The sequence below is a fragment of the Sporobolomyces koalae genome (assembly GCF_050403365.1).
Source record: "Sporobolomyces koalae JCM15063 DNA, S_koalae_JCM15063T_v1_ctg26, whole genome shotgun sequence".
Classification (NCBI taxonomy): Eukaryota; Fungi; Basidiomycota; class Microbotryomycetes; order Sporidiobolales; family Sporidiobolaceae; genus Sporobolomyces; species Sporobolomyces koalae.
The window spans coordinates 41,475-66,755 of NW_027481745.1; the positions used below are offsets into that span (position 1 = coordinate 41,475).

Genomic DNA, 25,281 nt, shown 5'->3' on the forward strand with positions numbered 1-25,281 from the left:
TTGTCAAACTCGAGCGATGTGAACTTCACAACAAACCCGATGCGGGAAACAGGAAATCTTTTCCCACTACATACCTCGGGTACAAGCGCGCCTTATCTCTGGCCAATAAAATCCCGGCATTCCACGAGAGAAAAGGACAAAATGCGACAGCGTACACTACAGTAATACAATACGGTACATGACGTCTAGATATCAGAGTGAAAGAAAGCGTGGGGAAAAACAAGATGTTGAGCGGAGAGGAGGCGGGGTTCAAAGGAACACGGCGACGGCATGATCAGGCTCTCGTCCGTTGTCGGGCGTCCGTCGCAGAGTCCGCATTGGGTGCACAATAGTCCTGAAGGGATGGCGTTCGAGTTATAGTCAGCTATGACAGAACATTTCCGAACCTTGGGACTTTCGTGCTTACAACATAGTTTGCCTTCTCTGCCGCTCTGTACTCTTCTATCAGTTCACCGGCGACAGCCCTGTCAATCGAGGATAAGGGATCAGTCTCTAGGATCCAGACGGGATCTGATCTAATGGGACCGCTGACCTCGCTTCGTCGAACTCTTGGAATCCGTTCTCAAACATTGGCTCTTTCTTGTATTCGGCCAAGAACGCCTTGACTTTCCTCATGTTGTCGTACTGCTTGACGTGACCCATGAAGAGCTGCGAAATATGCGGGAGTCAGGCGCTAGCATGTTGCTTTCTTGGAGAGAAAACTGTACCGAAGCGATTCCGGTGTGGTTCGCGACCATGCATCCGCTGACTCGCGGTGGTCGCATTCCCAACCTCGCGTCCTTGCTGCCTTTCCCCGCAGCTTGGCTGTCCCGCTCGCTCTGTTCGTCTTCTTCCGCCTTCGTCTTGTCTCGATTGCGATATGCGAGATACGGCGATTGCTTCGTCAACGCGACTTGGATTGATGCAGGTCCCCATGGGATGAACGACGCGAGCGACCTCTCCCTGATTCGCACGAGCGATTTATGTACCTACATCGGGTAGCGTTGCTCGCGTCAGATCAGCATCACAGACGACTCGAGAAGGGAGGCCTCTGCAACGCACGTCGGTAGGATCGACATCGCCTTGAATGATGTTCATAACGCTGATGTAGCAAGCGGACTTGGCGTCGCTCGCGAACGAGGTTGACACTAATCGGTTCTTTGGTTGCAACAACCGTCTCATGACGTCCAGTACTGTCGTTTTGCGTACCGCTCGTGCCTGTATAGTATGTTGGTCAGAGAGCCATCGAAGCAGCGTATGCAGAATTGACAAGTCAGCTCACCTGCTCGACCTTGTCGCTCGTGAACGGGGTGTAGCTCGTTGTCAAGAAGTGACATCTTGGCGTTGGAATGAGCGATGCAATCATCGAGACTAGGTCGTTGTTCATGTATCCAGGATACCGCAGGGTTTGCGTCGACGCCGCCATGACCGTCGAGACCTGAGACCGGAAGGGGTGCTGTTTGTCAGCGCTGCGAGCAAGCGAGACGATCACAGAGAGGACATGCCTCACGAGCTGATTTGTCTGTGCGAAACTCGGTTCGCCGACATGCAGTCGATCCTGACAGATCCCGCTTAGCGCCTTATTGTCGAGCACGACGACCGAGTCTGCAAACTCGGTCAGGCGTCTGAGAGTCAGGAGCGAGTTGTAGGGCTGTACGACGACATCTCCCGATCCGGCATCCGGGAAGACCGAGTACGTTTGGATGAGCTTTTTCGGAAAGATGTCCGACAAGCGTTCGAGGACGTAAGAGCCCAGTCCAGAGCCGGTTCCACCCGCAATCGAATGCATCAACATGATTCCCTAAGCCCGAGAAACGTCAGACTGAGACTTCTGGAGACGAAGAAGGTGAAAGAACGAGAGAGGCGCACCTCGAGACTGTCGCTCCCTTCGGCCTCGCGCTCGAGCATCTCTGCAATATCGTTCCACACAAGCTCTCCTGCAGCATGTCCTTTCGCGAACTGTAATGTAGCCTCGATTCTGGTCAGTGTTCCGAGTTTGTCAGGCGTGAGCGAGGCATCAAGGGTACATTATTTCCGGCTCCTCCTCCGTCAGGCGACGAGTAAAAATTCTCCGGATTGTACAAGTTCTTGTATGGACTGTTTCGGATGTTGTTCAGGACCTGTGAGTTCCCTAAAGAGGTCAGCCTGAATTCGCAGACAGCTCGGGTGGAAGAGGAAGAATTCCGCCGCACTCGGGGTTCGAGATCGATCATGACCGCTCGTGGGATGTAGCGTTCGTCGTCTGCCTGATAGAAGAACACGTCCTTGCGATCATGGGGGGCGTCTGGCGCGAGGGCATAGTCCTCCAGCATACCATCATGCGAGATGCCATGCTCGGCGCACAGTTGCGCCCAGAACTCGCTTCCAACTTTCCACACGAGTACGATTCCAGTCAGTTGACCGCGAATGAATGGTCGCGTAGAAGGGACTGACTCTGATTGCCGGCCTGTCCTGCCGAGACGGTCACTGTTTGATTCAACACCTCGGAACGGTCAGCCAAAGACGCGCTTTCTTGACCCGGCGCAGACATACAGAGTTCCCTGGGCATCACGCTCGAATCGCTGACGCGTCGTGGTCACCGGTGTGCGTTGTCGGAATAGTCGAAACGCGCGTGCGCGCAACGCCCGGACGAGACAGGGGACCGCGTGCGTCTTCAATCTCGGTACGTTTTTCTGGCCCACGCTAAGTGGTGTCTAGAGCGCTATTTGGGTTTACAAAGACGAATATCGACCCTCCCAAATATTCGACATCTGACGTGACAAATTGGCGACTAAGTGGCACTGCGTTGCTCACCTCATCTTGTTTTCCTCATTCCGCACCCCGTCCTGTGTAAGCGAGCACGCCAACGAAACACAATCCCTGACAGCTGATCACGCACGCTTTGATCCCTTTCCTTCTGCACTCCATCTTGTCCCTGCGTACTTCTCACGTACAGGTGAGTTGATGACAGCAAACTCTCTCGCATTGCGCGCCCGCATCACTCGGTCGACCTGACATGCGGTACACATGACAGAATATGCCTGTCACTGCTATCGACTCTGTTGAGACCTTCAAGTCTGCCACCGGTGGAGACAAGATCGCCATCATCGACTTCTGGGCTACTTGGTACGCCTTCTCCCGCGCTCATCCCCGTTTGCTCGAATTGGCACTGACTATGATCGCTCGGATTCCTCAGGTGCGGACCTTGGTGAGTCGTGTTGGCGGATTTTTCTCTACGCCGCGAATAGGTCTGACAACCTCGCGTTCGCATTGCAGCAAAGTCATCGGACCCGTTTTCGAGAAGCTCTCGGACCAGTTCGAGAACATTGCTTTCTTCAAATGCGACGTTGACAGCCAAGAGGAGGTTGCCGCCGAGGTCGGCATCAAGGCGATGCCCACGTTCCTCCTGTTCAAGAACGGAGAGCAGATCGGCAAAGTCGTCGGCGCTGACCCCAACAAGCTCCGAGTAAGCACGTCTCCCTCATTTCCCTGCTCGAGCATGTCTCTGAACCGAAATCCTTGCTTCGTGATCAACAGGATGCCATCAAGCACCACTCTGAAAACTCGGCCTAATCTTGTGCAATCGAACCAATCATCGAGCAGTAGTAGTCGCAGTCTGAACTGTATACAGTCATTTCCCATGCCGCGAATATCTTGGAGTATAGGCCCGATCGCTCGATCTCAATCTGCTTCTTCTTGCGTACGATCTGCTGTGTCGTTCCACGTCCGACCACCGGGTGTATCATTGCCATCGAAGCGACAGCTATCGCGACCTGTCATACGCCTGGTGGCTAGTCGATGCGGACATGCCATCTCTCCCGTTATTTTCGAGAGAACTTTCCAAAAGTCCCCAACTTGAAAGCCTACAGATCACTTTCAGCTTTGGCCACAAGGAACAGTTTCATTCTACGATGGCGCGCTGATCCACTGTGGCCGCTATAAAGTAGCGATTCTGACAGCGTCTCGGCGCACGCACGCCTCGAAACGTCCACTGCACCACTTCCGATTCGTACGCTATTCGCATGGATCGCGGTAGGTCTTGCGGTGCCTCAAAGCTCAGGCTTATCTTGAAATTGTCAATGGAACCAGGCTCTACTCGTTTCAGACGTCATATCTGGGTTACAAGGACGGGCAAAAAATCCAGCGACTCGAGGCTCGTGTGTTCAAGGCTGAAATCAACTTGATCGTCAAGTACGCCTCTAAAAGTGTCTGTGAAACGTCATGAAGGCAGTGTCACTTCGTTGCTTCAGCCCACCATGTATAAATAAGCAAAGGAGGATCCTGATCCGTATTGGTAATAGTTGGAGAAATCGTGGGATGGTTCAACACTGGTCCTCAGACCCAGATTTGCTCGACATGAAGAATCCACATTTCGAGACGCCGTATACATCCAGATGAAATCAATTTGTATCAGCGTGAGACGGAAAAGCCAGCACAGCTGCAGCGAGCGTTTCGATCGCAAGCTCTGGGAAAGCTCGTTTATCATCTCTCGCGGAGGATGCCTGCGGTGACACCTGGGTTGAAGCAGATACTGACATCCCGCTGGGAACGTATTAGAGACGTTACTCGGGAGAAATCATCGTACAACCCGCAGTCGCTCGCTCATTGTCAATGCACGGTCCCTGCCAGAGAAGGTGCAACCTTGGATCGACAGCGAAAGGAGGTCCGGCGACCTTACCGAATGTACTCACACTAAGAAAACCCACGAGCCCTTGCATAAGACTCGTCCACAAGCGTTCTCACCTAGATCACCCAGGTATCCTTTTCTCGACATTAAGGCAAGGCACGATTATGCTCGACAATGCAATGATCCTCTTGCTTTCAAAGTGTTTCAGCGGAATACTGGCATTACCGCCACCTGACCTCAGGATCGGCAAAAATTGTCTGTTTTGAACTACTAATCTTCCATATCCTGAGCCATCCGCTTCATCGCGTTCGACATTTTCGATTGAGCTGCTGGATGTCTCGACAGTTCTAGAGACGAGACAAGCAAGATAAGCCATGTGGTTATCACGGAGACGAGCGGGATCTCGAGACTGAGAAGAGCGAGGGGAACGAACCTGGAGACAACCTCGACACCGGAGATTTCGAAATCTCTTGCTTCAAATCGTACCTGTTTCCAAAAAGAAGGGACGATGTCAACATCTGTCCGAGCTTTGAGGTAAGCCGCGCGTGGACTGACATGAGATCCTGATCCGAATCGCTCAAGAACGTGATCGCGACTCCCGTTTTACCGGCTCGACCCGTCCTACCGATCCTGTGGATGTACGCTTCGATCGTGTTGGACATTTGGAAGTTGACGACGAGTGAGACGTTCGGCACGTCGATACCTCGACCGGCGAGATCGGTCGCGACCAAGACGTGGTTCTCGCCCGTTCGGATCGAGTTGAGCGCCGCTTCACGCTGTTCTTGATTTTTACCAGAATGCAACGTCGTACAGTTCCACTATGGGAAGAAAAGGCCGTTACGTCCCAGTGTCAGCCCTCGATACCCTACGTACAAGGGGCAAAAGGGTACTTACGCGAGCGCGTTGCAGATCTTTCTGTAACACGTCGGCACCTTTCTTTTGATTGACAAAGACGATCATCGGAGGCTCGAATCCACCATTGTTCAGGATTTCAATCAATCTCGTCCTAGTCAACACCCAGTGCGGAAGTCAGTTTCTCGGTTCTTCGAGTCGAGGTGAAACTAGTGGGATGCTGCCTTACTTCTTCTTGTCCTCGTTGCCAATGAACTCGACTCGCTGTTCAACCGTGTCGACGGCCTGACCTGCAACACCGATCGTGACGATCGCTGGACGCCGCAAGTATTTCTTGGCCAACCGCTCGACCGCAGGTGGCATCGTTGCGGAGAACATGACCTGCGCAACGGAAACCAGATGAGCATCCCTTTTCATGTTACCAGCAGTGGCACGAAAGGCACTCACGGTTTGACGGTACAGCGCAAGAGTCGGCGCAACTTCCTGTTCCATACCTTGGGGAGCACTGATCACCATGTTCATCTTGGTACCGTCTTCGGCTTCGGCCGTGTCCGGTTTCAAGTTGGTCACGGGTAGACTGTCGAGGATAAAGTTCAAGACTTCCTCGAATCCCATCGAAACCATCCTGTCTGCTTCGTCCATGACGACGTAGGTACATTGACCCAATACGAGCACGGAACGCTCCAAACAATCCTTCAATCGACCTGGCGTCGCGATGATGATCTCGGCACCGTCGCGCATGTTGAACTGTTGCTCCTCGATCGCTTTGCCTCCGACGATCGACACACACTTGTACCCGAGCAACCGGCAGAACTTGTTCGTTTCCGATTCGATCTGTTGCGCAAGTTCACGCGTTGGCGCCAACACGAGCGCGTACGGTCCTTTCGAGCGATTCTCGTCCGTCAAGGGAGGCAACCGCTGGATGTACGACAGCATCGGGATCGTGAACGCGGCAGTTTTACCGGAACCTGGGCAGTGGCGGCAAAGACGAATCAGGATCTTTGTCCTCTTGCTAGAGAATAGTGGAGAGCGCACCGGTTTCGGCAATACCGATTTGGTCGCGGTTCTCGAGACCGATCGGGATGGCTTGTCGCTGAATCGGGGATGGTTCTTTGTAGCCGATTTCTTCGATCACTTCCAAGATTTGCGGAGGAATCGACGACTCTTGCCAAGACCTCAGTGGCAGTGGAATGTGACCACCTTGGGACAGGAAACGAAAAAAATCAGTACGAGACAGGCGCGGGGGAAACGAACGAGAGGAAAGGCGTACCTCGAGCCGAAATCGAAAAGTCTTCGCGGAAGATCCTCCAGTCCCTCTCGCGCATGTCTTCGAGTTTCTTCTCGCTCCAGTGCACGGCAGAGCTACTCGATCCCGCTGCCTCGGCTGCGAGCTTGTTGCGCCGGTTCCTCGACACGAGCGACTCGACGTCGGCATCGAACCCTCCGAGCTTGCCGCGTCCAAACAAACTGACAACCCTCGTAGCCTGCCCATTCGAACTCCCATTTGGGGCAGACGCGCGCTGGTCGTGGTGGCTTGGGTCGTCGTGGTCGTGGCGGTACTTGCCACCCTGGTTCGAGTTCTTGTTCGACGTGACTTGCGGGATGAACGGTTTGAAGATGGGGTCGACCTCGTACGAGGCCGTGTCGTCTGCGGCGGACCAGTCAAACTCGACCTTGTTGTGGTTGCCACCTCGGCCTTGTCCACCCTGGTTGCCTGCCTTCTTGCCTCTTTTGCGCTTGTCGGGCTGTTTCTGACCCAAGTAGCGCTCTGCGTTGAGCTTGTCGTTCATGACAGGACCCGTTGCGGTCGATTGATTCAGCTGGGCGAGTTCGGCGAGGGTCAATTTCTCGGTCGAAGGCGGAGGGGGTGGAGGCGCATCGGAAGGAGGTGGTGGAGGAGGGGCATCGGCAGGGGGTAGAGGAGGGGCAGGAGCGGCGTCTGAAGGTCTCGAGGAGGGTGCCGATGGCGGGGGTGGCCGCTGCTGTTGTCTCGGTCCTTGGGGAACGCCATGGTAGCTGTGACTTGGTCGTTGCGAGTACGAGTGCGCGGGTGCGTACTGGCGGGCTTGCTGCTCGAGCTGCTGGCGTTGTTCGAGCTGGTCAAGTTCAAGCTGTTTCTGCTGCTCGACCTCTTGGGCACGTTTCGCGAGTGCGAGGGCCTGGCGCTCCTGCTTGGTCAGGAATTTAGGCTGGGTGACAGCAAGCGTCGTCAGTGTCGATACGGGTTGCGCGAGCGAGGAGAGAAGTGCGACTGGCGGCGTACTTTGGATTGCGCCTCTTTCTCCTTGCGCTGCTGCTCGAGGATCTGTTCGATCGACAAGGGTGTTTTGGGTGGCATCGCTCGAGCGAGAGTTGGATCAAGAGAGGAGAGAGCGAGCGGGTTGTCATCATCGGTTCACTCTCATTCAACCTCGATTGTCAACCGCAGCTCGGCACGATGGCGCGTCGGCAAAAGTCCAAGTTGATGGACGACGGTTCTGACTCGGACTCGCACGCATCCGACCTCGACGAGCCCGACCTGGAACGGGTCAGGGGCAAGAAACGCACGCGCGATCAGCTCGTTGAGGACGCTACCTACGGCATCTGGGCAGACGACCAGCCCGAACCCGAACCTCGTCGATCGACTACCGGTGCCCGGAAAGACTACCTCGCGTGAGTCCCTCTCGCCGCTCCTTCCTCGAGTCGTCCAGCTCACTCGCCTGTCCTTTCGCATCCCAGTGGGCAGTCGTTCGTTGCGGCAGGACAATCTGCCAAAGCTCCCGAAGTGGACAACCTCGCGACTGCAAAGGCGATCGAACCCGCACGTGAGGATGAGGACGATCTTGCGATGGAACTCGACTCGGCAGAGTCCTCCGCGGCAGCATCCGACGTATCAGAAGGCGAGGAATCGAGACATGATTCAGACGCGGAACAGGACGAAAATGACGAACAGGAAGACCTTGCACCGATACCGGGACTCGACCGCGGCGAGCAACCGATCCCAAGCGAACCCCCAAACGAGACGCTATCGTCGCTTGGGTTCGCTCCGAGAGGGTTGGGTCAGCCATCCTCTCGTGCCGGTATCGGTCGAGCACGCGCGAACAATCCGGCAGCACCCTCGAGAGGCGGGATTGGCTCCATGTCCATGTTCAGCAGAGCGACTGCCGCATCGACTGAACCCCCACCTTCTACCGCCCATGGCGGCATCGGTTCGCGTCCGTCAAGTACGCTACTAGACACGCTGCGACAGGAATTGAACGGCAACCCACCTGCGTCTCCAACACCCCTCGCTCCGATAGCGTCGACTTCGACCCCGCCAGCGGCAGCAGCAGCGGCGCCGCCAGCGAAACGCTCATTCCTCCCATCCGCTCCCCCGACCCCGTCGACGACGAAACCTGCCGCGAAACCCATGTCGCGATCCGAGCACCAACACTTCTCGTCGTTGCGTTCGACCAACTCGATCGGTATGAAGTTGCTCGAGAAGATGGGGTGGTCGGCACAGTCGGGCGTGGGATTGGGCAAGGATGGAACCGGTATCGTCGTCCCACTGGGAGAAGGACAAAAGGTGCGCAAGAAAGGTCAAGGTATCAGCGGCGGCGAGCGCACAAACGCCAGTTGGGAAGAGGAAGCGAGGCGGAAAGGGATCACGGTCGCACAGTTGAAAGGCGAGAAGGAGCAACAAGACCCTCAGGCGCTCACGCGTGGCGATAGCGAAAAAAAGGAGAAGAAGGAGAAGAGCTGGACGGCGACTCCGCAGGGCAAAGGTCGCGCGAAGAAGGAGAAGAAACCGCGCACCGAGTTCAAAACATACGAGGAGCTGGTTGCGGAGAGCGGAGGCAGCGATAATCTGCCGCGAGAACTGTTGGTCGATCTGTCGGGCAATGCCGTATGTCTAGATTCTTCATTTCGGTAGGCCCAATCCTAGCGATGCTGATCAACGTTCTTCTCGACAGCTTCCGGATCAAACCCTGTCGTCTTCGATACCAGCGTTTGGAGCAGGCTCAGCCGACCCGACCCGGTTACCCGAGTTGCGGCACAACTTGACGCTATTGACTTCGACGCTCAGTTCGAACCTGCGCTCGCTCGCTAAAGAAGGTCAAGGCGTGATCGACCGCCGCAAGTACTGCCTCAGCGAAGAAGCCAAAGTCCGACGAGGCGTTGACAGTCAACAAGCCAAATTGGAAACCGTGCGCAAGGTGTTGCAACTCGTCGAACGCGTCCGAGAGAAGGAATCTCAAGCAGTCGCAACCGCGAGCCGTGACTACGAAATCGGCACCAGTGATCGCGACGAGATGAGTCGGGGCTTGGAAGTGTTCAAGGAAGAGTTTGATGACTTGTTGGGCATGCTTGGACAAGAATACGTCGAGATGAGGTTGGATGAGGTTGTCGTTGGAGCTATTACTCCGATAGTGAGTATTTCCCGTTCCGCGACAGGATCTCGCACGACTTACCCGATTCTCAAATCTCAGTGCCGCAGGGTGTTCCAGGACTGGAACCCGCTTGAGAATCCGACACTGTGCATCGCCCAGTTCAAGATGTACCGCAAGCATTTCCTGATCGACAAGCAAACCCAACAGACTACGTCCACAGCTCCTACCGAACTCGAGGTTTACGGGAACGAGACGGATCTCGTGCCACCACCGAGACGCCGAAAACAACCCAACGAAGGCGAACGGACCATGACTGCCTTTGAGAGCTTCATGTGGACTGTCTGGTTGCCCAAGATCCGTAGCGCAATCAAGTGAGTTGTCCTTGGCCTCTTTTCTAGGACGATGTGATTGACTGATCCCCAATGCTTGTCACTAGCAACGACTGGAATGGCTTCGAGCCTGCGCCTGCGATTGCCCTCTTGACGAATTGGTTCCCGTTGCTGCCAAGATTCCTTCAAGACAACATCCTCGACCAACTTGTCATTCCAAAACTGTCGAAGACGGTGCAAACATGGTCCGTTTCGAAGTACAAACTCGACCAGATGCCTGGGTTGCACACGATTGTGTTCCCGTGGTTTGAACTGCTCGATCAGACGAGGTTGGGCGACGTGTTGGACGAATGCAAGAGGAAGGTCAGGAACTGGATCAAGACGGGCTGGAAGGCAAAGGAAGGTGTACCTCAAGGGCTCGAAGTTTGGCGCGATGTAAGCTACATCTCTCTCTCGCCGTACAGCGTCGGGTGCATCCCTGTACTGACTTGGGTTCGCTTTTCGCTGGCATATGCAGGCATTCTCGAAGTCCGACTGGGATACCCTTCTGCTTCAGAACGTTTTGCCAGCTCTCGGCACTCTCCTGCGAGACAAACTCGTCATCAACCCTCGTGCTCAAGACTTGCAGCCTCTCGAATCCGTGCTGGTCTGGAAACCATTGTTGACGTCTACCATGCTGAGTCAACTGCTAGAGACCGAATTTTTCGGCAAGTGGGGCGAGAGCCTGTGGATCTGGTTGAAGAGCGCCGGCGTCAACCTCGAACAGGTGGCAGAATGGCAAGTCTAGTTCTTCGTGCCCATTTTTTCCCTCTCGACCTGTGTATGATAGCTGACACCCCTGGGACTATGACAGGTACTCTTGGTGGAAGTCGTATTTCCCCGAGGATGTGGTCGCGCTATCAGGAGTCTCGAGAGGTTTCCGGAAGGGGTTGGACCTCATGAACCAAGCGATGGCACTTGGAGAAGACGTCAAATACCGGCAAGTTTCCCATTCGGCACTCGTGTTCTCTTGTTATCTGCGGTCTCAGCTGACTTCCATTGAATTCTTGGTCCCAATCAGATTGAAGAAACCCGATTTCCGGCCGAAACAATCATCTTCGTCTTCTCGCAAAACACCTTCGTCTTCATCCTCGACTCGGAACAAAGACCCTCTCTCGAGTGCGACACCAACCACGACAACAGGTACCGAGATTTCGTTCAAATCGATCGTCGAGGATTTCTGCTCGAGTTCGAACTTGTTGTTCCTCGCGACGGGTCGCACCACCGCAAAAGGTCACACCTTGTACAAAGTGTCGAAGAACGTCGACGGCAAAGGTGGCGTCTTGTGTTACCTGGAATCTGATGTTGTATGGATCGTGTCGTCCGGAATGGGCACCACGAATGGAGAAGCGGAACCGGTTGGGATCGAGGAATTGATCAAACGGGCACAGGGATCTGGGAAATGAGAAGAATCTGTATCTTATTGTTTCACGCAGCTAGAACTCCTAGATCAGAAACGAGCCTCCGAGGAAGCAGACGATTCCGTATTTCATGTGAACCATGCGAGACGAGGACCAAGCGTCAAAAATGCACAGAGAGCTACATTGCGAGGTACGAGAGACATAGTACACGTGTCTCATGAGGGCTTGACGAGCCGAATGAGGTACAACAAGACAATGCAATGCAATGCAAGGGCGAACGAGTTGCGTTTTTGCGTCTTTAGCGAGCGATTCCCTTGGAAGCTTTCGCCTGCTTTTTCTTCTCTGCTGCGACCCGCAACCGTTCTTGCTCTTCGGCATCTTCCTTGGATGCAAGGCGAGCACTGCAAAGAAGGGTTGAAGTAGTCAGATATCTAGGTAGATGCGTTGATTCAGGAGCAAGGAAACGCACGCTCGTCGCTCTTCTGCGAGCACAACCGCGCCAGAAGCTTCCATGTCACTACTGTCTTCATCACTGTCCCAGTCTCGTTGAGTGTACTGCGACCTCTTCTTGCCGAGGATCTGCCAGATCGCATCCCGTTGCATGTCATTCAGATCGCCCTTGCTCTTTCGCACCCGTTTCTTGTCGCGACGTCTGCGGTCGATCGACGAGTCGCTCGTCTCCGAGTCGGAATCCGAGGAGGGCGAACGCGAACGCCGACGGTTTATAGAGGTCGCCAGTTTCGAGCCGCCTGGAGAAGGTTTCGATTTGGAAGAAGGTTTCGGCGCAGGTGGATTCGCCGGAGCCAAGTTTGTACCGTTCTTCTTTGCTTTGAGGTCTCGTTCGATCTCCTCGATCGTTCGCGTATCGCGTTTGACGGTGTAGAGCTTTTGCAGACTGTTTGGTTTGAAATCGGCTTTGAGGCGGTCGCGAGCAGAACCGCCTTGGCTATTCGAAGGGTTCGAAGTGACGGAAGAAGCGGACGACGAGCGCGAGGATGCAGTCGATTTCGGGTTCGAGGGAACATCGAGGTGTCGTTTCTTCGCGAGGGCCGAGGCGGGAGACTTGGGAACAGCCGCAGACGAGCCGAGCTTTGAAGTCGAGGCAATCGCGTTCGACAAAGGTTTGGGCGAGCTGGGTTGGTGTTGCGCCTTCATCGACTTGGCGAGGGCGAAGGCACCGCTCGAAGGTTCGTCGTCTCGGAAGAGGGCGTCTCGTTTCCTCGCTGCCTTCTCTTCGCGCGTGAGCCCCACGGGTTCGGCTTCTTTCGCCTTGCCCTTGCCCTTGGCCGAGCTTGCGGACGGGGAGGCCCTCGATTTGGTGGCGCCCTTGAGCAGTTCAGTATAGGACTGCTTCTGTACTGCCTGATTGAGAGCTACGTCAGCATGTTGACGAGAGATGGAGGTCCGGAAAGACTCACTTTGGGAGGAGCAGGAGGTCCGGCGAGATGGTCCTCGCTGCCATCTGGGTTCAAGCCTCGTTTGATCCTCTCCTGTTTGAGCTGATACAGGTTGTTCGTCTTGGGCAAAGCTTGTTTCCGCAGCCTGACCTGCTCTGCCTCTCTTGCCTCTCTCGCCTCGCGCTCCTTCCTGCGTTCTTCTGCTGCGCGTTTCGCTTCTTCGGCCTTGCGATGGTTCTCGAGGTCGATTTTGCGTTGCTGAGCCTGTTGCTCCTTCTCCTGTTTGACGAGCGCGGCTTGGTTGGCAGCATTCTTCGAGGTGGAAGCGGCGAGGAGCGCGGCAAAGGACTGCCGAGGACGAATACTGCGTCAGCACGATAATTCGTACGAGACTGTCAACTTCGTCCCGACGTACGCTCATGATAGTGAGAGGTCAACCGAGAGAGGCGACACCGCCTTCGAGCGAACTCGAGTCCCGATCCGACAGAGTCGAGCAGGACAGGTCGCGCCCAGAGTGGCTCAGTGAGCTGTCGTCGATGGGCGGCGCGTCAGATGGAGCGAACAGCTGGAATACGGAAGAGTGAACCGGTGACCGCGACTTCTTTGGATTTGGCCATTCTCGAAAGACTCGACGCGCTGTACATCAGCCGCACACTGACACACGATTTCCGACAGTACAAGCACCTGTGCGAGTCTCATAGAGTTCCCACTGTCATCAGCTGCGACGAGTCATCCTTCAACTTTGCCGCCGAACTCTCCGCCATGGATGCCGGGATCTTCCAGGAGTATGCTACCGATCTCGACTCTCTCGTACAGGGTATCGTCGACAAGCTCGAGGGAGGCGCAACGAAACTGAGAGGAGGTCAGTTGCGGCGGTGCACTTGCCGCGTTGCAGCTCCACCCGATGGCTGAGCACCGTTGATGAACCGGACAGAGGAGCGCAAGGCTGTCTTTAATCGGATTGAACGTGAACTAGAGGAAGCAGACGAGATCGTAGGCTGCTTTAATCCGGCCGTCCGCGCGCGAGGACGCGAGCTCATCCCGCTCTCGAATTCACCCCGGATGGACAGGTTGCGCAAATGGAGGTCGAGGTGCAGACAGCAGATCACAGCGACAAGCAAGTGTTGCAGGCCAGGTTGCGCGAGCACAAGGCCAAGGTCAACAAGCAGAAAGCCGGCCTAGTGAGATGCTCGTCTCGAGGCCCATTGACTTAGCCGTGCGCTGACCTGCGTGCCACCCTAGAAATCACTCCAAGCAAGTGCCGATCGTGACGACCTCCTCTCCAGGCCGGCTGCTTCCCATACCGCGATCGAGATGCAGTCGCGAAGTCCTTCGCCTGGCGCTACGCCTTCGCCCGCGTATGCCCAGCACGCCCGTCTCCTGTCTCAGACTGACCAGCTCGCAGATGGTCAAAAGCGCCTCGAGGAAAGCCACAGGATAGCCATCGAGACCGAGGGCCTCGGAACCGGCATCCTCGAGAACCTACGCGGTCAGAGAGACACGCTGACCCGGACAAGAGACACCGTGAGCTGCCATCTCGATCACGAAGCTGACTAGGCTTACTCATCTTTGCACGTAATTGCGTACCAGCTGTACGAGGCGGACGGATCCGTCGATCGGGCGGCAAACACGCTCAAGAAGATGGTGAGAAGGTAAAACGTTTCACGCGCTCGGCTCGTCGTTGGCGTCTCAGGCTCTTGCCTCCACAGAATGCAACAACAAAAGGCCGTGACGTACGCCATTATCGCCATCTTGGTGTTCCTGATGTACGTATTGCGCGTTCCGAAAGCCGGACTCAGGCTGACGGTGACGCCCGCGACAGCTTATACGTGCTATTCTCGAAACTCTTCTGATTGCCTGAGTACGTGACGTTATTGTTGTAATGTATGTGTCAGTCCTCTCTCGCCTCCCTGTGACCTTCTGATTGAGCGAGCTCAACGATATTTGAACCCTGACTTACTTGCTGCAGGAGAATCGGTTCAACGTTCTTCCGAGCGTCTCGACTCTTCTCCCACGCGCGACGCGCCCTTCACCGGGCAGAGAGTCTGGATGGATGATGGATGCAGAAAAGTCTTGGCGCCCGATCACGATTCGGCCCCACTTCCCTTTCGAGCCCCTTTGCCCGGGACTAGAGAGGTACGAGCACCGGTCCAGAGAATGCTCCCGGGAAGATCAGTTCAGCCTGTTTTCGCTCGCACAGGGTTGGGTTCAACCGGTCGCGGACCCTTTAGCATCTAGCCGCTGCTGGACATCGCCTTCTGGGGTTTATCTCGGAAACTCTGGGGCTCCTTCTAGTTTCCTTCCTTCTTCCATCTCCAGCAGACGAGCCTTCTCACGACCGATCTCGCGACTCAATTCTCGTATCCCCCCGCTCGGCTCGCTCGCTCCCGGCCGCTAATCTCGCCCACGCTCTCCAGCACCCACTCAACGATCTCTCCTTCACTAACTCGAGACCCTTACGTCGACCATGTCGCGCACCCTGTCAAACTACGACGATGAGAAACTCGGCTCGACAGAACGGGTTGAGGACGTGAGTCGGGTTGTGTTGACTCGAATCTCTCTTCCGGTTCTGCCATGGAAGTTCTGACCTCGCTACGGGTGCGGGTACGAAGCAGATCTCCCTCCCTCACCTCGAGGCCAGGATTGACCCTGCAGCAGAGAAGCGTCTCGTCAGGAAACTCGACTTGATTCTCTTGCCTCAAGTGAGTTTGCCACTCCATCTGTCGTTCGTGAATCCAGCTTGTAGCGTACTGACCAGTACTTTTCATGATAGATGACCCTGCTTTTCCTCCTCAACTTTATCGACCGGTGAGGTTCGAGCAGAGAGACCTGGTTCCTTACACAAAGCTTACTCGTCTGCTTCCTTTGCTCCAGGTCCAACATTGGCAATGCCAACGTCGCCGGGTTCAGTAAAGACCTGAAGCTGTCTGTGCCAAAATACGAGTACAATGTCGGGTACGGCCACAGGCAATCTATCATGTTGCTCTTTCTCTGTACTCACGCTAGCCCTCATCTGTCCAGTCTCATGCTCTTCTACGTCGCTTACGTACTGGTTGAGATTCCGAGTAACTTGATCATGAAGAAGATCGGCTCGATCTGGTTGTGCATGGTGAGCGCTGCCTGATCGTCTTCAACGATTGTCAAGCTCGACTGACGGTGTTCCCGCCCTCTCTTGTAGCTCACTATGTCCTTGTTCGTCTACTCGAAGATTTTGTGTGCTTTAAAGGACGAAAGAACGCTAACGCTTCCGATCCGTGAACCCTACAGCGCCGCTATCTGCATCGGCACGGCCTTTATTCACAATTTCCACAGTTTTGTCGGTGTCCGCATCGCACTCGGTCTCGCGGAGGGAGGCGTCATCCCAGGAATCGTGTATGCGCTCACGCGCTTCTACACTCGAGCCGAACTCAGTTTCCGCATCGGTGTCTTCCTCTCGCTCGGTCCCGGACTCTCGGGAGCTTTCGGTGGTCTCCTTGCCGCCGGTTTCTTGAGTTCGACTGTCAAAGGCCTGCACACGTGGCAAAAGGTGCGTCACCTCGCTTCTCTGTGCACATCTTTCCTTACTGCACTTGCTGACAGCTCTTGTTGGCGCTCCTTAGATTTTCGTGTTTGAGGGAGTCATCACTATGGCTTTCGCTATCCTCTTCTTCTTCACTCTGCCCACCTCGCCGGAATCGACGAAATGGCTCAACGAGGAAGAACGAGAGCTCGCCGTGACGAGGATGAAGATCGAGCACAGCGGTGTCTCGACCGACAAGACCACCTTCAGGATGGTGCTCAAGGCTCTCGCCAACCCTTACACTTGGGCTTGCTGTCTCGGGTGAGTCGTGACATCGCTGCTCCCTCGATCTCTGCTGCCACAAACTGAACAGGGTTCCCGGTCCAGATACAACGGAATCAACGTCGTCGTTCGTGAGTTAGGGATTCTTTGTCTGCCTCGCGCGTTCGGATCCTGATCTGCTTGCTGTTGGCAGAGGGTACATCGGTTTTCTTGCCTCAAATTATCGCTGGACTCGGCAAATTCACGATTGTCCAGACGAACTTGCGCTCTGTCGGTCCGTACCTGGTCGCCGCCGTCTGGTCTGTCGGTATCAGCTACAGCTCTTGGCGATACAAGATCCACGGCTTCTTGATCGCCGGGTCCTGCGTCCTCTCTGTCATCGGCTACATCATCTTCTTGGTGTCTGCCGTGAGTTGTCGTTTCCAGCCAGAAAAGGCGGCGTTCAGTGCTGACACCGCTTCGTTCTCAGAAACCACACGTGCTTTACGGTGCAGCATTCCTCACCTTCTCCGGTGCGCTTCCCAACGGACCCCTTTTCTTGTCGCTTGCGACCGCGAACGCGGGCTCGCCCACCGAGCGCGCAATCGCTGCGGCAATTGTCCCCTCTTTCGGATCTTTCGGTTCTATGGCCTCGACCTGGCTCTACTTGCCGAAGTACGCACCTCGCTACCGCCCAGTAAGCTCTTCTCGATCTTTCTCTTTTTCGTGCGAGGCAAGACCTGACTCGTCTCGATGGCAACCGCGAATCAGGGAAACATCGTCAACGTGTGCGCTGCGATCCTCGCAATGACCATGGGTGCAGGTCTCTCGCTCTACGGTATCTACGAGAACCGCAAACGAGCGGCCGGCGCGCGGGATCACCGCCTCGAGGGCAAGTCGGAGGAGGAAATCGCCGCGCTCGGTCACAAGCACCCTCGTTACAGACTGCTTATCTGAAATTGTCGATCGGTATCTGTGTACTCTCTCGACCCTGTGTGTATCGGATATCTCTTTGGGGTACAGTCGCGCGATGATGAATGTACGTGTAGTCTTGAAAGCTGTCGAAATATGAAATCTCTGTCATTGTCATTCACCCAACCTTTCGAGCGCCAACCATGCTACGAGTGATACTGGCGTCTTGCGGAATCGCACGTATGCCGACTCGCATGTCAAACATGAGCACAAAGCCAGTGATCAAGGGACCCTGCGGAACGTCCATGGGAATGCAACGGGCTCAAAAGCGGCAGAGCCTTGCATACTGTCGCTTCGGGTAGAGATTGCGAACGGTGTGCGCGAAGTCCTTGACAAGAGCTTTTGAAATGAGCCATCGAGAACATCGAGAAGCGGTCTAGAGAAGCGCGCCCGCGTTGAACAACGTTGTTCGCGCGAGCGATTTGCTGACACTCGATCACTCCGTTCAGTCCAAACATGCTCATCAGTACATCCTCGCGGCTGCTCGTTCGATCCACTGCTCAGCCCACGTGCTCTGCATGCCGAGTCCAACAGGTGAGACCCGGTTTCATCAACTTTCTCCCGTCCATTCGCTCACGCTGATCGAGTACCTTTCATGTGACAGCGATCCGCGCACAAGCTCGTCGAGGTTGAACTCCTTGCCGATGTGCCCTCGCTTGGACTTCGAGGTGCTCGTGTGCCCGTGTCGCGAGGACTGGCGAGGAATCAACTGCTGCCAAACAAGGTTGCACTCCTGATTGGTACGAATGGAACGCCGGTCAGCGCTTCGAGCGCTATGTCGAGGAAGAGCCTGCAATTGCAACAGCGTCTTCGAGGCGAGTTGGGCCAGATGAGCGCAGCTGCACGGCAACAACGCGCAAACCAAGTCTTGAACGGACTCGCACAGTCTGTACGTCCTTCCCTTCATCCAAGGAGCGCTGTACAGCGCCTTTTGCTGACCTTATGGCCGGCGTTTGTGTCACGCAGGTTGAGGACCCGGTCCGACTCGCCGGACAATCCGTCCTCGACTCGCTCTCGGGTGTTTCGCAACCGCTCGAGTTCTCGCGACTCACAACTTCGGCTGCTTCGTCCGACTTGTTCGGATCGGTATCGGTTGCAGACGTCATTTCGGCTCTTCGGGAGCGCGACATCAAGATCGACGAAGGAATGGGGTCGTTCGCAGAAAGCGAAGGAGTCGAGAAAGGTAGGGTCAAGAAGACGGGTACATTCAAATGTGAGTTCATCGGTTCTGATTTGGTGCGCGCGTGAAGGCTAGAAACTGACCCTCGAGAACCGCAGTCGTCATCACGCTCCGCTCGCTCAAGCAAACATATCCTCTTCAAATCCGGGTTATCAGAGAGTAGACTCAATGCGCCACGCGCTACAACATGTAATACCATGCGACATCGCACGCACAGCAGATCAATTCAGACCCGATTGCTCTTGCCTCCGCGAGCCTCGCGCGAGTGGTGTGAAAAGGTTGTATCAACAGGAACAGAAGCGACAACGAGACACGAGAGAAAAGTATGATAGGATGTGTGTACAGTAATGCGCTCAAATTCCGGCATCGACGAGAGGCAGAGTCGGTTCATCAGAGCGCTCCGGGACGATCCAACTGGGGCAAGGAAGGCGCTTCTGATGTTGCTGCCGGACGCGACTTGATCCAAGATAGGAACGAAGGCACGTCCTCACTAATCTTGGAAGGCCTGCACGGAGCATCGGATATTGTCAGACTCGATTCAAACGTTCGCAAAAGAACGCGGAACAACCGACATGGCCTTTTCCGAGACGAATTTCGGTACCATACCTCCCGCGTCGGAAGCGACCGCCATCCTATGAAGAAGCCTCTGTAAGTACAGCGAAGCGACGGAACTCGGGCGAATCGACTCACGTCCAGATGACTCCCTGCGGCGTGTCGCGACAGTTCTCCACGCTGACGTACCTCCCACGCACGTAGCCCTTCTCGGGAGGTGCTTCAGGGTGCGCGACTGGAATCGAGACGACGATGAACGATTTTTCGGCGGATGCGGATGGAGCTTCGGAGGTGAAAATGAGGAAGCTGAACGACCGGTTCGATGCAGGGAACGGTTGATGATCTGTGACCAGCAAAACTACACAGCTTCAGTAGCTGGCCTTGCATAGAAAGGCACGAACGGGCTGACAGAGCATTCTCCAGACTGTTGATTCAGAGAATAGTAAATCAGCGCTGAGAAATGCCTTTCTTCATCCGTTAACGCAGGGGCTCACCTTCCATCTCGCCCTGCTTGATGACCTGGATCTGCTCTGCCTTTTGACAATCTTCGATGTACTCCTTCTCGTTCAGCGAGTGATTCTCGAAAAGGCCCGCACGGAACTGGTCGTAGGTCACGTCCGTATGTTCCGATACTCGCACATGCCATTTGTATCCGTTCGTGTTTCCACTTCCGGGCGGATTATCATTTGACGAGTACGTGCGAGTGGGACAGGAACCCGAGTTGAACGCTTTGCCTGTCGTTCTCATCGGTCAGCTCATGGAAATACGTGATTGCCGTCAACGTAGGCTGGAGCTCACCCTTGGCAAAGTCGCTTGAACCGTCCGAGCCGCGGGCAGTGTCGATCGACGCCAACAGTGCCGAAGCCGACTCGATGATCGCCGCCTTGTAGCCCTCGTAGCTAGGATCGGTGTGATTGACAGGCCAATCGCCAGGCAAGATGGGTCCCAGTACCAATGGTGAGGCCGACATGTTCGTCCTGATTGTTGAATGTGGGGCCAGGCAGAGACGAGGACATCGGCGCGGCAGACGGGCGACTGGTGACGACATTGTGCACAGCCTCTGATTCTCGGTCTCTTTCAGCACGGCCCCTCTCCGCTCCTCACTCTCACAGTACTACAGTGAGGCTCATAGGCATTTTCTCCGGCATAGTCGATGGGCACGCTCGAGCATCATGACTGCAACATGCGGCGGCCTCCTGCACTTGTGTCTCTGTCGCTGTGGGCCCTTCTGTCTGAAGTCTGGCGAGAGCATTCATTCTTCGAGCTCATATCGACCTGCGAGGATGACGAACTCGAGAAGTTTGGAAACACCAGCTCACAAGCAAGTGCGTTAAGCATTATTTTTGTCACCTTGCAGCTCTCTACGCTAGGGTATACTGTGTTTTAGGGCTTGTCTACATTGTACACGCGGAAAAAAAACGCAAGCCAAGGTCTATAAGCACCAAATTCTAAAAAAGCAAGAGCCCGACTACCTTCACAGAGAGAGATCGAACAGCAACCGATGGAATCAACAACGCCCAAAATACTGAATCGAGATGATGGCGCAGACCTGCAGCTACTACCACTTTTGAGGATGTTTATTCACGAATGTTTGGAAAGCAGGTCAGTCGGTGGACTTGAAGGGAGGGTCAAGGTCGAGCGAAGAGATGCGACAGGAAGAGGGAACGCCGGTGTGTACGAGGAGAAAGATGAGCGAGGCGGAAGAGTCACGTCCGAGGCGATACGAGCCGGATGGCGTACATAGTAGGCTGCGGGTAGAGAGGTTGAAGCGTGACGGCGCGTAGAGGCGTGAGACGCCGGAGGGTAGTACTGGGGGAGAAGCGCTGTAGGGAGATGTCCTCCGCCGCTGATATCGACAGAGGGCGACCACACGCTTTGACGAGATTGGTACAGCTGCAATGCTGGGTGGTAAGGATGATAACTGCGCGGATGGATCGATTGGTGGTACGGGTTCCTTTTGTTCGAGTGAGATACCGGGTGGGAATACCGCGGGATCCCGTAGTTTTGCGGAGCATATCTAGCGGAGATGGTTCGCGACTGACGTTGCCGAGGAAGGCCGTGCTCGAGACCGCCCTCTTTTGGTTGCATAGCGCCATGTCCCGCATGCTCTCGTACATGGGCTACAGTCGGTTGTCGTCTAGCAGCTTGCGATTGTACTGGTGACAAGGCGGGAGAAGTGGAGGGAGGCGCAGACGGGAAGCACTGCGCAGACAAAACTGGCCGACGTGGGGGTTGTGGAACGACTTGTGGTAGCTGCACAAGCTCAATCGTTGTCGCATCGATCCTGGTACCCTCCGAAGCGGCTCGTCGGCTTGCCATGGCTTGCGAGATAGTATCGACTGTCGAATTGTTTTGGGCGGCATGAGCCGCCATCTTGGCTCGCGCTCGACGCTCGTCACGCGATCCACGGGGGTGCCGCTCAAGTGACCCAGGGTCTGATAGTACGAGATCTCCGAAGCCAGGCTGATCGGGCGAGAGGCAAGTTGAAGGGAACGAAGGACCAAAAACGGGGATGAGCTGCGCCCGGGCACCGTCAGAAAGCGTTTGTCAGACCTCTCAGAGACGAGCGTATTCAGAATTCCCAGATGCGCTCAAGCGGAAACTGGATACGAACCTCGTCACGAAGCGGCCAAGCGACCCTTTGCGCGACCTTTTTGGCAATCTCGAATGGCAGCCAAGTGCCTTGCACTTCGAGCAGTCCTCCTCTAATCTTCCGGACCACTGGAGCGATCTCGGGCTGGCTCTCGATCAGTCGAATCACGTCTGCCTTGATTCTGCCGAGCGCCTTCCAGAAACCCGTGATGAGGACGTAGCCTGTCTCTCGATCGACCATGACCTTGTGGGGGCTTGATCGAATCTGGTACTCGTAGACTGCCGTGTATCACTCGGGTAAGCATGAGAAGTGCAGACATTTCGATGGGAAAATGAACCTGGAACTGTGCCGAAGAAATGCGAGCAAGCCCGGTTAGTAGCCATATCGCCAGCAAAGAAGGAATGCAAGCGCACTGGATCCTCGCGTATCAGAGCTTGTGGCCTATCGACAGTGCAAGATTAGCTCTCGGTTCGCGAAGTATCGGAGTTGCAGCGGGCAGCTCCTTGGTGAGCACAAACGCCCGTGGCGTGCGAAGGCAGCAACCCGTGAGGGCAAAGCTCACATAGTTCCGTTCAACGATCGTCTTGTCCGTTTGATACATCTTGAAGACACCGTCTTTGTCGGCCTCGACCCGCGACATTGATGGCGTGCTAGTCAGGAGGGGAGACAAAGAAGCGATATCGGAGACGGTTGCCACTTCGGCGTGTGTTCCTGGTACAAGGGCGGTGTACGTTCCGTCCGAATCCGCGGCGACCGGAGTTGTCGACAAGACGGCTACCTCCGCGCATGACATCGCCTGCATCGTGAACGAGCGAAGATGGAAGGAAGAGATTGACACCTCGAGGCTCAGAGAATCCGGACCAAGTCTTTGAACAAGCATTGCCCTCTTCCCCTCCTTCGGTAGCGCTCGAACCGGCCGAAATGCCTCCTAGTCTCGGTTCGCGCGAACTGTGCGTCGGCATAGGAGACAAATGGAGCACGAGGCACCAGCGCGTACCGGGCGCATTCACTCAATCGATACAATGTATTGTAGCATCGCATGTGCTCACCTCTCGCGCGCGCAGGCGCGTGCCGCTGCTGGAGATGACCGAGGAAATTGGATTCAAGGATCCGCTGAAGCTCATCGCCCAAGCTCAGCGCCGACGCAGCTGGGCCCAACATAGCCGAGTCAAGGAGTACCACCGCATCTTGATCACTAGCAGCAGTCTGAAGCGAGAGAGATGTGGGAGCAGAATTTGCAAGATAGATCGAGAACCCGAACGTATGGGAGTCAACTGCAAGTCCCTGCGATGATAAGATTGTTCAGCAACGACAAGGCCCGTTCCATCGAGTGTCAAGGGCAATCACCGTACATATTACATGATGCTACAAGTATAGCGATCGTGGGAGTTACAGCTTCTCCAATTTGTCTAATCGGTCTTCTGCCTCGCGACCGAGCTCCCGCAACTCTTCCCTAGGTCCGAGACTGCCAGCTCCCGCGAGCCCCTCTTGAGACCGCGAGGCATCAACGAGTTCGAACGAGTCGGCCGAGAAGGAAGAAGATGCGGAAGATATGGTTGGAGAGGATAAACCAGTACTCGTAGGTGCGAGTGTATCCGTCGATTCAAGCGTAGGACGAGAAGGCTTCTCGCTCGCTTGCTTCGAGGAGCTGTCCGGGGCAAGATCCGAATGTTTGGCAATGAAAGCGGCAATCGAGTCGAAATATTTCGGCTGAACACAAGTGTCGTCTGAAGTGGCAGAGTACGCTGAATCAGCTGATCTGTCTCGAGACAAGGAAGAGCGAGCTGAAAACGGCTGCTCACTGTGTGTTCCCCGTTCGAATTCTTTCCATTCTTTCCTGTTGCTACTGCACGCTTCCCACAGTCCCTTCATCTGGCCCGGCTCGACAAGTTCGTCTTGACTGCCCGCGAGGAAGAGTACGGGGAAGTCTGTCGGCAGTGTCGAGATGTACTTTTCGCTCGGCCAGATTTGGTGAAGCAAATACGGGACAAAGGGAGCGAGGAACGGAAGTATGTGCGGAACGAGTTTCGTCTGCGGGATGAACGAGACTCAGTAGAGTAGATGAGCCGCAGCCACAGTGCTCGAGACGGACCAAACTCAAGAAGGTGTTTTCGATTATTAGCCCTCGGACCTGCATGATCGCGTTAGTTTGTCCGAGATTTCAGGTTGTGAATGCGATGGACGTACTCGCTGCGGGTTTTGTGAAGCAAGGAAGACGGCAACAGCGCCACCTATCGATTGGCCGTAGAGCCAGATTGGGGTCTTTTCGAGCTTGTCGTGCGACAAAACAAAGTCGAGTGCGGTCTGAGCATCAAGCTTGAGCCCTTTCTCGTTTGCGCTAGCTCGCGACAGGGCCTGATTCAGTACTCCAGAATGGCTTGAGCATTCGCGGTATTTCAACTCACCTGCCTTCACTCTTTCCGTACCTAACGCAGGTTTGAAAAGTCAGTCGCAAGTATGCTTCGTACCGTTCGATCGAAGCTGCTCACCCGCGATATGACAGTGCCAGAACATTGCATCTCATGCGATTGTGAAAGACTTTCGCAATCGGGAGTCGGTGTCCCTGCAATTCAGGTCTCAACGTCAGCGAAGTGCAGATTCATGACGCGAAGATATGGAAGCTCACAACGTTGCCGGCATTAGCGTGTAAAAGTAACACGGTCGGTCGGTCTCTGGCAGAAACGCCTTCACGCTCGTACAGCATGAGGAACGCTTTGATCTTGAGTCCATCGGGCGTGGTCAGGTCAATGTCTTCGTATTCAATTCCAAACTGGTCTGGCGTTGGCACGTTCTCCCTCGAACCTGTGAGAACCCCGGACGAACCATGGTTCGAGTTCGGGTCGGGTGGGGAACGGTGTGGTTCGAATCTCGCTCACCAGAAGGTATCGATGACGGGTAGATCAGTTTGTTCTGACCTAGGTACAATCCGACTCCGATACCGCCAAGCGACAATGCGATGGTAGCCGAGACCCATTTGAGAAGAGACCTGATCCAGGTCATGGTGCCTTCCTAGCGAGCGCACGCTTCCAAGCAGCCGGACCTAGTTGTGATGCGTCTTTCGGGGCTGTACAGAGTCGAGCTGCCGATTGGGCGCAGTGGAGTCCGAAGACGGAGCGATGTGCACCGCTCATCGCTCATCGCTGCACTCACCTCGTGACTCGCTGCTCACCATTCGACATCAGGCCCCTTCTGACCGCACTTCTTGCGACACTGCGAGCCGGAAACAGACAACCAGTAAATTTCAATCCGCGGTCGAGCAAACTTATATGCATCGCTTGACTTGGTTCCGCATGGCCTTTATCTTGGCCCGTG

At 55.2% G+C, this 25,281-nt stretch overlaps 11 protein-coding genes across 11 annotated transcripts; 5 read left to right on the plus strand and 6 right to left on the minus strand.

Annotated features, from left to right (window-relative positions):
* Window positions 1-274: 274 nt before the first annotated feature.
* On the minus strand, window positions 275-2,527 carry TUB4 (gamma-tubulin; the record flags this gene model as incomplete). Its single annotated transcript, XM_076679718.1, has 12 exons — window positions 275-334; window positions 407-464; window positions 533-648; window positions 708-968; window positions 1,042-1,197; window positions 1,262-1,417; window positions 1,490-1,780; window positions 1,849-1,938; window positions 2,007-2,099; window positions 2,172-2,347; window positions 2,413-2,445; window positions 2,512-2,527. The coding sequence occupies 12 exons, from the start codon at window positions 2,525-2,527 to the stop codon at window positions 275-277; spliced, it is 1,506 nt and encodes a 501-aa protein (XP_076533118.1).
* Window positions 2,528-2,995: 468 nt separating this feature from the next.
* On the plus strand, window positions 2,996-3,531 carry JCM15063_005343 (thioredoxin family protein; the record flags this gene model as incomplete). Its single annotated transcript, XM_076679719.1, has 4 exons — window positions 2,996-3,084; window positions 3,155-3,166; window positions 3,235-3,424; window positions 3,496-3,531. 4 exons carry the CDS (start codon window positions 2,996-2,998, stop codon window positions 3,529-3,531), a joined length of 327 nt encoding a protein of 108 aa, XP_076533119.1.
* Window positions 3,532-4,855: 1,324 nt separating this feature from the next.
* On the minus strand, window positions 4,856-7,775 carry JCM15063_005344 (DEAD/DEAH box helicase; the record flags this gene model as incomplete). Its single annotated transcript, XM_076679720.1, has 9 exons — window positions 4,856-4,932; window positions 5,019-5,071; window positions 5,141-5,403; window positions 5,480-5,591; window positions 5,667-5,818; window positions 5,885-6,405; window positions 6,473-6,637; window positions 6,708-7,626; window positions 7,701-7,775. 9 exons carry the CDS (start codon window positions 7,773-7,775, stop codon window positions 4,856-4,858), a joined length of 2,337 nt encoding a protein of 778 aa, XP_076533120.1.
* A 99-nt stretch (window positions 7,776-7,874) lies between these two features.
* On the plus strand, window positions 7,875-11,560 carry JCM15063_005345 (uncharacterized protein; the record flags this gene model as incomplete). Its single annotated transcript, XM_076679721.1, has 8 exons — window positions 7,875-8,089; window positions 8,156-9,302; window positions 9,370-9,825; window positions 9,886-10,157; window positions 10,223-10,550; window positions 10,633-10,892; window positions 10,969-11,094; window positions 11,176-11,560. 8 exons carry the CDS (start codon window positions 7,875-7,877, stop codon window positions 11,558-11,560), a joined length of 3,189 nt encoding a protein of 1,062 aa, XP_076533121.1.
* A 253-nt stretch (window positions 11,561-11,813) lies between these two features.
* On the minus strand, window positions 11,814-13,333 carry JCM15063_005346 (uncharacterized protein; the record flags this gene model as incomplete). Its single annotated transcript, XM_076679722.1, has 4 exons — window positions 11,814-11,916; window positions 11,985-12,877; window positions 12,934-13,260; window positions 13,328-13,333. The coding sequence occupies 4 exons, from the start codon at window positions 13,331-13,333 to the stop codon at window positions 11,814-11,816; spliced, it is 1,329 nt and encodes a 442-aa protein (XP_076533122.1).
* Window positions 13,334-13,674: 341 nt separating this feature from the next.
* On the plus strand, window positions 13,675-14,765 carry JCM15063_005347 (v-SNARE domain-containing protein; the record flags this gene model as incomplete). Its single annotated transcript, XM_076679723.1, has 7 exons — window positions 13,675-13,774; window positions 13,847-13,905; window positions 13,983-14,093; window positions 14,155-14,436; window positions 14,503-14,564; window positions 14,622-14,678; window positions 14,735-14,765. 7 exons carry the CDS (start codon window positions 13,675-13,677, stop codon window positions 14,763-14,765), a joined length of 702 nt encoding a protein of 233 aa, XP_076533123.1.
* A 614-nt stretch (window positions 14,766-15,379) lies between these two features.
* JCM15063_005348 (uncharacterized protein) lies at window positions 15,380-17,629 on the plus strand (the record flags this gene model as incomplete). Its single annotated transcript, XM_076679724.1, has 11 exons — window positions 15,380-15,442; window positions 15,528-15,614; window positions 15,686-15,720; window positions 15,787-15,867; window positions 15,934-16,021; window positions 16,091-16,438; window positions 16,512-16,732; window positions 16,799-16,824; window positions 16,887-17,101; window positions 17,163-17,369; window positions 17,444-17,629. 11 exons carry the CDS (start codon window positions 15,380-15,382, stop codon window positions 17,627-17,629), a joined length of 1,557 nt encoding a protein of 518 aa, XP_076533124.1.
* Window positions 17,630-18,100: 471 nt separating this feature from the next.
* Window positions 18,101-18,987, plus strand: JCM15063_005349 (uncharacterized protein; the record flags this gene model as incomplete). The annotated part of the gene is made up of 4 exons (XM_076679725.1): window positions 18,101-18,178; window positions 18,249-18,533; window positions 18,611-18,857; window positions 18,923-18,987. 4 exons carry the CDS (start codon window positions 18,101-18,103, stop codon window positions 18,985-18,987), a joined length of 675 nt encoding a protein of 224 aa, XP_076533125.1.
* Window positions 18,988-19,214: 227 nt separating this feature from the next.
* On the minus strand, window positions 19,215-20,346 carry JCM15063_005350 (SRPBCC family protein; the record flags this gene model as incomplete). Its single annotated transcript, XM_076679726.1, has 6 exons — window positions 19,215-19,329; window positions 19,397-19,456; window positions 19,515-19,719; window positions 19,786-19,800; window positions 19,871-20,110; window positions 20,175-20,346. 6 exons carry the CDS (start codon window positions 20,344-20,346, stop codon window positions 19,215-19,217), a joined length of 807 nt encoding a protein of 268 aa, XP_076533126.1.
* A 611-nt stretch (window positions 20,347-20,957) lies between these two features.
* On the minus strand, window positions 20,958-22,771 carry XBP1 (Xbp1p; the record flags this gene model as incomplete). Its single annotated transcript, XM_076679727.1, has 4 exons — window positions 20,958-21,893; window positions 21,991-22,247; window positions 22,383-22,410; window positions 22,532-22,771. The coding sequence occupies 4 exons, from the start codon at window positions 22,769-22,771 to the stop codon at window positions 20,958-20,960; spliced, it is 1,461 nt and encodes a 486-aa protein (XP_076533127.1).
* A 587-nt stretch (window positions 22,772-23,358) lies between these two features.
* JCM15063_005352 (alpha/beta hydrolase) lies at window positions 23,359-24,969 on the minus strand (the record flags this gene model as incomplete). The annotated part of the gene is made up of 8 exons (XM_076679728.1): window positions 23,359-23,696; window positions 23,772-24,000; window positions 24,062-24,100; window positions 24,157-24,307; window positions 24,375-24,395; window positions 24,459-24,532; window positions 24,596-24,771; window positions 24,846-24,969. 8 exons carry the CDS (start codon window positions 24,967-24,969, stop codon window positions 23,359-23,361), a joined length of 1,152 nt encoding a protein of 383 aa, XP_076533128.1.
* Window positions 24,970-25,281: the final 312 nt, after the last annotated feature.